At 45.9% G+C, this 10,541-nt stretch overlaps 1 protein-coding gene across 1 annotated transcript; it reads left to right on the top strand.

The window, feature by feature from the left end:
* Positions 1-646: 646 nt before the first annotated feature.
* On the top strand, positions 647-9,985 carry LOC120042629 (inhibitor of apoptosis protein-like; the record flags this gene model as incomplete). The annotated part of the gene is made up of 3 exons (XM_038987453.1): positions 647-661; positions 8,904-9,207; positions 9,865-9,985. Coding segments are annotated over 3 exons (423 nt in total), but the record flags the coding sequence as incomplete, so codon positions are not given.
* Between the last annotated feature and the right edge of the window lie 556 nt (positions 9,986-10,541).

Here is a 10,541-nt window from a genome sequence, read left to right on the forward strand (position 1 = left end):
GAGACCAACCCTAACCCTGTGGAGGGACAGGTACTATACTACTAACCCTAACCCTGTGGAGGACAGGGAGACCTAACCCTAACCCGGGAGGACAGGTACTATACACTACTATAACTATACTACTGGGACAGGGAGACCTAACCCTAACCCTGTGGAGGACAGGTACTATACTACTACTATACTATACTACTGGGACAGGGAGACCTAACCCTAACCCTGTGGAGGACGGTACTATACTATACTATACTATACTACTGGACAGGGAGACCTAACCCTAACCCTGTGGAGGACAGGTACTATACTACTACTATACTATACTACTGGGACAGGGAGACCTAACCCTAACCCTGTGGAGGACAGGTACTATACTATACTACTAACCCTAACCATGTGGAGGACAGGTACTATACTACTAACCCTAACCCTGTGGAGGACAGGGAGACCTAACCCTAACCCTGTGGAGGACAGGTACTATACTACTAACCCTAACCCTGTGGAGGACAGGGAGACCTAACCCTAACCCTGTGGAGGACAGGTACTATACTACTACTATACTATACTACTGGGACAGGGAGACCTAACCCTGTGGAGGACAGGTACTATACTACTACTATACTATACTACTGGGACAGGGAGACCTAACCTAACCTGTGGAGGACAGGTACTATACTACTACTATACTATACTACTGGGACAGGGAGACCTAACCCTAACCCTGTGGAGGACAGGTACTATACTACTACTATACTATACTACTGGGACAGGGAGACCTAACCCTAACCCTGTGGAGGAAGGTACTATACTATACTATATACTGGGACAGGGAGACCTAACCCTAACCCTGTGGAGGACCCTAACCTGTGGAGGACAGGTACTAACTACTATACTATACTACTGGACAGGGGACCTAACCCTAACCCTGTGGAGGACAGGTACTATACTACTACTATACTATACTACTGGGACAGGGAGACCTAACCCTAACCCTGGAGGACAGGTACTATAGCCTAACCTGACCCTAACCCTGTGGAGGACAGGTACTATACTACTAACCCTAACCCTGTGGAGGACAGGTAATATACTACTACTATACTATACCTAACCCTAACCCTGTGGAGGACAGGTACTATAGCCTAACCTGACCCTGTGGAGGACAGGTACTATACTACTAACCCTAACCTGTGGAGGAGAGGTACTATAGCCTAACCCTGACCCTAACCTGTGGAGGACAGGTACTATACTACTACTATACTATACTACTGGGACAGGGAGACCTAACCCTAACCCTGTGGAGGACAGGTACTATACTACTACTATACTACTGGGACAGGGAGACCTAACCCTAACCCTGTGGAGGACAGGTACTATACTACTCTATAGTAACCCTAACCCAGGTACTATACAGGTCTTGAATTGAGGCATTTGCAACCATAAACAATATGTTAGAATGACATCATACATGTTTGTGTTCATATTGTGTTCATCTCTGCAAACAAAGCCTCATTTTTAGATGAATTGATGTTCTGCATGTACCTGTAGCTGTTCCTGTAGCTGTAGATGTAGCTGTTCCTGTAGATGTAGCTGTAGATGTAGCTGTAGATGTAGATGTAGCTGTTCCTGTAGATGTAGCTGTTCCTGTAGCTGTAGATGTAGCTGTAGATGTAGCTGTAGATGTAGCTGTAGATGTAGCTGTAGATGTAGCTGTTCCTGTAGATGTAGCTGTAGATGTAGCTGTAGATGTAGCTGTAGATGTAGCTGTAGATGTAGCTGTAGAGTAGCTGTACCTGTAGCTGTTCCTGTAGATGTAGCTTAGATGTAGCTGTAGCTGTAGATGTAGCTGTAGCTGTAGAGTAGATGTAGGCTGTAGATGTAGCTGTAGATGTAGCTGTAGATGTAGCTGTAGATGTAGCTGTAGATGTAGCTGTAGATGTAGCTGTAGATGTAGCTGTAGATGTAGCTGTAGATGTAGCTGTAGATGTAGCTGTAGATGTAGATGTAGATGTAGCTGTTCCTGTAGATGTAGCTGTTCCTGTAGAGGTAGCTGTAGCTGTAGCTGTAGCTGTAGATGTAGCTGTAGATGTAGCTGTAGCTGTAGATGTAGCTGTAGATGTAGCTGTAGATGTAGCTGTAGATGTAGCTGTAGCTGTAGATGTAGCTGTAGATGTAGATGTAGATGTAGCTGTAGATGTAGCTGTAGATGTAGCTGTAGATGTAGATGTAGATGTAGATGTAGATGTAGCTGTAGATGTAGCTGTAGCTGTAGATGTAGCTGTAGATGTAGCTGTTCCTGTAGCTGTTCCTGTAGATGTAGCTGTAGATGTAGCTGTAGATGTAGCTGTAGATGTAGCTGTAGATGTAGCTGTTCCTGTAGATGTAGCTGTAGATGTAGCTGTAGATGTAGCTGTAGATGTAGCTGTAGCTGTTCCTGTAGATGTAGCTGTAGATGTAGCTGTAGATGTAGCTGTAGATGTAGCTGTTCCTGTAGATGTAGCTGTAGATGTAGCTGTAGATGTAGCTGTAGATGTAGCTGTAGATGTAGCTGTTCCTGTAGATGTAGCTGTAGATGTAGATGTAGCTGTAGCTGTAGATGTAGCTGTAGATGTAGCTGTAGATGTAGCTGTAGATGTAGCTGTAGATGTAGCTGTAGATGTAGCTGTTCCTGTAGATGTAGCTGTAGATGTAGCTGTAGATGTAGCTGTAGATGTAGCTGTAGATGTAGCTGTAGATGTAGCTGTAGATGTAGCTGTACCTGTAGATGTAGCTGTAGATGTAGCTGTAGATGTAGCTGTAGATGTAGCTGTAGATGTAGCTGTAGATGTAGCTGTTCCTGTAGATGTAGCTGTAGATGTAGCTGTAGATGTAGCTGTAGATGTAGATGTAGCTGTAGATGTAGCTGTAGATGTAGCTGTTCCTGTAGATGTAGCTGTAGATGTAGCTGTAGATGTAGATGTAGCTGTAGATGTAGCTGTAGATGTAGCTGTAGATGTAGCTGTAGATGTAGCGAGCGTAGTGTAGCTGTAGATGTAGCTGTAGATGTACTGTAGATGTAGCTGTAGATGTAGCTGTAGATGTATTAGCTGTAGATGTAGCTGTACCTGTAGATGTAGCTGTAGATGTAGCTGTAGATGTAGCTGTGTAGATGTAGCTGTAGATGTAGCTGTAGATGTAGCTGTAGATGTAGCTGTACCTGTAGCTGTTCCTGTAATGTAGCTGTAGATGTAGCTGTAGATGTAGCTGTAGATGTAGCTGTAGATGTAGCTGTAGCTGTAGATGTAGCTGTAGATGTAGCTGTAGATGTACCTGTAGATGTAGCTGTAGATGTAGCTGTACCTGTAGATGTAGCTGTAGATGTACCTGTAGATGTAGCTGTAGATGTACCTGTAGATGTAGCTGTAGATGTAGCTGTAGATGTAGCTGTAGATGTAGCTGTAGATGTAGCTGTAGATGTAGCTGTACCTGTAGATGTAGCTGTAGATGTAGCTGTAGATGTAGCTGTAGATGTAGCTGTAGATGTAGCTGTAGCTGTAGATGTAGCTGTAGATGTAGCTGTAGATGTAGCTGTAGATGTAGCTGTAGATGTAGCTGTAGATGTAGCTGTAGATGTAGCTGTAGATGTAGCTGTAGATGTACTGTAGTGTAGCTGTAGATGTAGCTGTTCTGTAGATGTAGCTGTAGATGTAGCTGTAGATGTAGCGTGCGTAGATGTAGCTGTGATGTAGATGTAGATGTAGCTGTAGATGTACTGTAGATGTAGCTGTTCCTGTAGATGTAGCTGTAGATGTAGCTGTAGATGTAGCTGTAGATGTAGATGTAGCTGTAGATGTAGCTGTAGATGTAGATGTAGCTGTTCCTGTAGCTGTTCCTGTAGATGTAGCTGTAGATGTAGCTGTAGATGTAGCTGTAGATGTAGCTGTAGATGTAGCTGTAGATGTAGCTGTTCCTGTAGATGTAGCTGTAGATGTAGCTGTAGATGTAGCTGTAGATGTAGCTGTTCCTGTAGATGTAGCTGTAGATGTAGCTGTAGATGTAGCTGTAGATGTAGCTGTAGATGTAGCTGTAGATGTAGATGTAGCTGTAGATGTAGCTGTAGATGTAGCTGTAGATGTAGCTGTAGATGTAGCTGTAGATGTAGCTGTCTGTAGATGTAGCTGTAGATGAGCTGTAGATGTAGCTGTAGATGTAGCTGTAGATGTAGCTGTTCTGTAGAGTGAGCTGTAGATGTAGCTGTAGTGTAGATGTAGCTGTAGATGTAGCTGTAGATGTAGCTGTAGATGTAGCTGTAGATGTAGCTGTAGATGTAGCTGTTCCTGTAGATGTAGCTGTAGATGTAGCTGTAGATGTAGCTGTAGATGTAGCTGTAGATGTAGCTGTAGATGTAGCTGTTCCTGTAGATGTAGCTGTAGATGTAGATGTAGCTGTAGATGTAGCTGTAGATGTAGCTGTAGATGTAGCTGTAGATGTAGATGTAGATGTAGCTGTTCCTGTAGATGTAGCTGTAGATGTAGCTGTAGATGTAGATGTAGCTGTAGATGTAGCTGTACCTGTAGATGTAGCTGTAGATGTAGCTGTAGATGTAGCTGTAGCTGTAGATGTAGCTGTAGATGTAGATGTAGCTGTTCCTGTAGATGTAGCTGTAGATGTAGTGTAGCTGTGAGTGTAGCTGTAGATGTAGCTGTAGATGTAGATGTAGCTGTAGAGTAGCTGTAGATGTAGCTGTAGATGTAGAGTAGCTGTAGATGTAGCTGTTAGATGTAGATGAGCTGTAGATGTAGCTGTAGAGTGCTGTAGATGTAGATGTAGCTGTAGATGTAGCTGTTAGATGTAGCTGTAGATGTAGCTGTAGATGTAGCTGTAGATGTAGCTGTAGATGTAGCTGTATGGTAGATGTAGCTGTAGATGTAGCTGTAGATGTAGCTGTAGATGTAGCTGTTCCTGTAGATGTAGCTGTAGATGTAGCTGTAGATGTAGCTGTAGATGTAGCTGTAGATGTAGCTGTAGATGTAGCTGTAGATGTAGCTGTAGATGTAGCTGTAGATGTAGCTGTTCCTGTAGATGTAGCTGTAGATGTAGCTGTAGATGTAGCTGTAGATGTAGCTGTAGATGTAGCTGTAGATGTAGCTGTTCCTGTAGCTGTACCTGTAGCTGTACCTGTAGCTGTTCCTGTAGATGTAGCTGTTCCTGTAGCTGTTCCTGTAGCTGTTCCTGTAGCTGTACCTGTAGCTGTTCCTGTAGATGTAGCTGTTCCTGTAGCTGTTCCTGTACCTGTAGCTGTAGATGTAGCTGTAGATGTAGCTGTTCCTGTAGCTGTAGATGTAGCTGTTCCTGTAGCTGTTCCTGTAGCTGTACCTGTAGCTGTTCCTGTAGATGTAGCTGTAGATGTAGCTGTAGATGTAGCTGTAGATGTAGCTGTAGATGTAGCTGTAGATGTAGCTGTAGATGTAGCTGTAGATGTAGCTGTAGATGTAGCTGTAGATGTAGCTGTAGATGTAGCTGTAGATGTAGCTGTAGATGTAGATGTAGCTGTAGATGTAGCTGTAGATGTAGCTGTAGATGTAGCTGTAGATGTAGCGTTCCTGTAGATGAGCTGTAGATGTAGCTGTAGATGTAGCTGTAGATGTAGCTGTACCTGTAGCTGTACCTGTAGATGTACTGTAGATGTAGCTGTAGATGTAGCTGTAATGTAGTGTAGATGTGTGTAGATGTAGCTGTTCCTGTAGATGTAGCTGTAGATGTACTGTAGATGTAGCTGTAGATGTAGCTGTAGATGTGAGTAGTGTAGATGTAGCTGTAGATGTAGCTGTAGCTGTAGATGTAGCTGTAGATGTAGCTGTAGATGTAGATGTAGCTGTAGATGTAGCTGTTCCTGTAGATGTAGCTGTAGATGTAGCTGTAGATGTAGCTGTAGATGTAGCTGTTCCTGTAGATGTAGATGTAGCTGTAGATGTAGCTGTAGATGTAGCTGTAGATGTAGCTGTAGATGTAGCTGTTCCTGTAGATGTAGCTGTAGATGTAGCTGTAGATGTAGCTGTAGATGTAGCTGTTCCTGTAGATGTAGCTGTAGATGTAGCTGTAGATGTAGCTGTACCTGTAGATGTAGCTGTTCCTGTAGCTGTAGATGTAGCTGTAGATGTAGCTGTAGATGTAGCTGTAGATGTAGCTGTTCCTGTAGCTGTTCCTGTAGCTGTACCTGTAGCTGTACCTGTAGCTGTTCCTGTAGATGTAGCTGTTCCTGTAGCTGTTCCTGTAGCTGTTCCTGTAGCTGTACCTGTAGCTGTTCCTGTAGATGTAGCTGTTCCTGTAGCTGTTCCTGTAGCTGTTCCTGTACCTGTAGCTGTAGATGTAGCTGTAGATGTAGCTGTTCCTGTAGCTGTAGATGTAGCTGTTCCTGTAGCTGTTCCTGTAGCTGTACCTGTAGCTGTTCCTGTAGATGTAGCTGTTCCTGTAGCTGTTCCTGTAGCTGTTCCTGTAGATGTAGCTGTTCCTGTAGCTGTTCCTGTAGCTGTACCTGTAGCTGTTCCTGTAGCTGTTCCTGTAGATGTAGCTGTACCTGTGGCTGTTCATGTAGCTGTAGCTGTACCTGTAGCTGTTCCTGTAGCTGTTCCTGTAGCTGTTCCTGTAGATGTAGATGTAGCTGTTCCTGTAGCTGTTCATGTAGCTGTACCTGTAGCTGTTCCTGTAGCTGTTCCTGTAGCTGTTCCTGTAGATGTAGCTGTACCTGTGGCTGTTCCTGTAGCTGTTCCTGAGCTGTTCCTGTAGATGTAGCTGTACCTGTAGCTGTTCCTGTAGCTGTACCTGTAGCTGTACCTGTTCCTGTAGATGTTCCTGTAGCTGTAGCTGTTCCTGTGGCTGTACCTGTAGCTGTTCCTGTGGCTGTACCTGTAGCTGTACCTGTAGCTGTAGCTGTTCCTGTGGCTGTTCCTGTAGCTGTACCTGTAGCTGTAGCTGTAGCTGTAGCTGTTCCTGTGGCTGTTCCTGTAGCTGTTCATGTAGATGTAGCTGTTCCTGTGGCTGTTCCTGTGGCTGTACCTGTAGCTGTACCTGTAGCTGTAGCTGTTCCTGTGGCTGTTCCTGTAGCTGTTCATGTACCTGTAGCTGTTCCTGTAGCTGTTCCTGTAGATGTAGATGTAGCTGTACCTGTGGCTGTACCTGTGGCTGTTCCTGTAGCTGTTCCTGTAGATGTAGCTGTACCTGTAGCTGTTCCTGTAGCTGTACCTGTAGCTGTACCTGTTCCTGTAGATGTTCCTGTAGCTGTTCCTGTACCTGTAGCTGTTCCTGTGGCTGTACCTGTAGCTGTACCTGTAGCTGTACCTGTAGCTGTAGCTGTTCCTGTGGCTGTTCCTGTAGCTGTACCTGTAGCTGTTCCTGTAGCTGTACCTGTAGCTGTTCCTGTACCTGTAGCTGTTCCTGTGGCTGTACCTGTTCCTGTAGCTGTACCTGTACCTGTAGCTGTAGCTGTTCATGTACCTGTAGCTGTTCCTGTGGCTGTACCTGTAGCTGTTCCTGTGGCTGTAGCTGTACCTGTAGCTGTTCCTGTAGCTGTTCCTGTGGCTGTAGCTGTAGCTGTTCCTGTGGCTGTAGCTGTAGCTATTCCTGTGGCTGTAGCTGTACCTGTGGCTGTAGCTGTACCTGTTCCTGTACCTGTAGCTCAGTAACTGGGAGCCAGGTGATTGATTAGTACTTGTAGCTCAGTAACTGGGAGCCAGGTGATTGATTAGTACCTGTAGCTCAGTAACTGGGAGCCAGGTGATTGATTACTGTCTCCTCTCTGTAGCTCAGTAACTGGGAGCCAGGTGATTGATTACTGTCTCCTCTCTGTTCCTGTAGCTCAGTAACTGGGAGCCAGGGGATTGATTACTGTCTCCTCTCTGTTCCTGTAGCTCAGTAACTGGGAGCCAGGGGATTGATTACTGTCTCCTCTCTGTAGCTCAGTAACTGGGAGCCAGGTGATTGATTACTGTCTCCTCTCTGTTCCTGTAGCTCAGTAACTGGGAGCCAGGTGATTGATTACTGTCTCCTCTCTGTTCCTGTAGCTCAGTAACTGGGAGCCAGGTGATTGATTACTGTCTCCTCTCTGTTCCTGTAGCTCAGTAACTGGGAGCCAGGTGATTGATTACTGTCTCCTCTCTGTAGCTCAGTAACTGGGAGCCAGGGGATTGATTACTGTCTCCTCTCTGTAGCTCAGTAACTGGGAGCCAGGTGATGTTTACTGTTCTCTCTGTAGCTCAGTAACTGGGAGCCAGGTGATTGATTACTGTCTCCTCTCTGTAGCTCAGTAACTGGGAGCCAGGGGATTGATTACTGTCTCCTCTCTGTAGCTCAGTAACTGGGAGCCAGGTGATTGATTACTGTCTCCTCTCTGTAGCTCAGTAACTGGGAGCCAGGGGATTGATTACTGTCTCCTCTCTGTAGCTCAGTAACTGGGAGCCAGGTGATTGATTACTGTCTCCTCTCTGTAGCTCAGTAACTGGGAGCCAGGGGATTGATTACTGTCTCCTCTCTGTAGCTCAGTAACTGGGAGCCAGGGGATTGATTACTGTCTCCTCTCTGTTCCTGTAGCTCAGTAACTGGGAGCCAGGGGATTGATTACTGTCTCCTCTCTGTAGCTCAGTAACTGGGAGCCAGGTGATTGATTACTGTCTCCTCTCTGTTCCTGTAGCTCAGTAACTGGGAGCCAGGGGATTGATTACTGTCTCCTCTCTGTAGCTCAGTAACTGGAGCAGGTGATGATTACTGTCTCTCCTGTTCTGTAGCTCAGTAACTGGGAGCCAGGGGATTGATTACTGTCTCCTCTCTGTAGCTCAGTAACTGGGAGCCAGGGGATTGATTACTGTCTCCTCTCTGTTCCTGTAGCTCAGTAACTGGGAGCCAGGGGATTGATTACTGTCTCCTATCTGTTCCTGTAGCTCAGTAACTGGGAGCCAGGGGACCGGGCCGTATCGGAGCACCAGAGACATTACCCCAACTGTCACTTCGTCAGAGGAGACCGGGCCGACAACGTCTCCCTAGCCGGGGTGGTGGGGGGGGTAGCAGGCACCTCTCAGCCCCCCGGGGCAGAAGCCCCCCCTGGCCCCGGCCCCCCAGGCCTCAGTAACGTGTCTAACCCAGCCATGCAGCAGCGTGAGGAGAGGTTGCTGACCTTCGTCCACTGGCCCTTACGTATCCCTGTTCGCCCCGACCAGCTGGCCAAGGCAGGGTTCTACTACGTCGGTGAGGCAGACTTATATATTATTAGATTTCATTATATGTTATTATTACATTTTTTATTACATGTTGCAGGGTGTAATTATGATGTGTGTTGCAGGGTGTAATGATGTGTGTGTGTGTGTGTGTGTGTGTGTTGCAGGGTGTAATGATGTGTGTGTGTGTGTGTGTGTGTTGCAGGGGGTAATGATGTGTGTGTGTGTGTGTGTGTGTGTGTTGCAGGGTGTAATGATGTGTGTGTGTGTGTGTGTGTGTTGCAGGGTGTAATGATGTGTGTGTGTGTGTGTGTGTGTGTTGCAGGGCGTAATGATGGTGTGTGTGTGTGTTGCAGGGCGTAATGATGTGTGTGTGTGTGTGTGTGTTGCAGGGTGTAATGATGTGTGTGTTGCAGGGCGTAATGATGTGTGTGTGTGTGTTGCAGGGTGTAATGATGTGTGTGTGTGTGTGTTGCAGGGCGTAATGATGTGTGTGTGTGTGTTGCAGGGTGTAATGATGTGTGTGTGTGTGTGTGTTGCAGGGCGTAATGATGGTGTGTGTGTGTGTTGCAGGGCGTAATGATGTGTGTGTTGCAGGGTGTAATGATGTGTGTGTTGCAGGGCGTATATGTGGTGGTGTGTGCAGGGTAATGATGTGTGTGTGTGTGTGTGTGTGTGTGTGTTGCAGGGCGTAATGATGATGTGAAGTGTTTCTGCTGTGATGGAGGTCTGAGGTGCTGGGAGTCAGGTGATGACCCCTGGGTGGAGCACGCCAAATGGTTCCCTAGGTAACCACCCATTACATCACTGGTGTTGTGGTCCAGTTCCTGCCTGACCTAGATGATAAGGCACCAATGGCTGTGTGCCACGTCATGGATTGGACAGTCGGGCATCAGATTGTTATATCAGCTGACATGTTAAACACGTATCCAGGCTTTGTTAGGCTGCGGTCCAAACCCTTAAAAGACACACCCTCGTCCACTCCACCCTTGCCTTATGCCCTTGGGGGAATCCCCGTCAACATCTTGTAGGACGGTCCAAGCAAGGGAAGTTTTCAACGTAAGGCCTTCAGCCCTCGTTTTTAGTGGGCTTTGCGAGTGTATAATTATGTTCACTCCGGGCCTGAACCCCATAATTCAATTCACCACGATTGTACATCCGCTAAGAAAAGTCAACGGAAACTTAAAAACAACATCCATGGAGAAGTCAACATACAAGTGGAAGTAAAAACGAATGCAAATAAGTTATAAATTGTGCTACTAATGTTACAAACACGTCTCGTAAAAAGTAAATATGTTTTTGTTTTGTTATCTTTTGGAAATTGTAGAAATAAAACATTTTCCTTCTTCAGAAGTTGCAGCTAAG

This window comes from Salvelinus namaycush, unplaced genomic scaffold, assembly GCF_016432855.1.
Source record: "Salvelinus namaycush isolate Seneca unplaced genomic scaffold, SaNama_1.0 Scaffold734, whole genome shotgun sequence".
Lineage (NCBI taxonomy): Eukaryota > Metazoa > Chordata > Actinopteri > Salmoniformes > Salmonidae > Salvelinus > Salvelinus namaycush.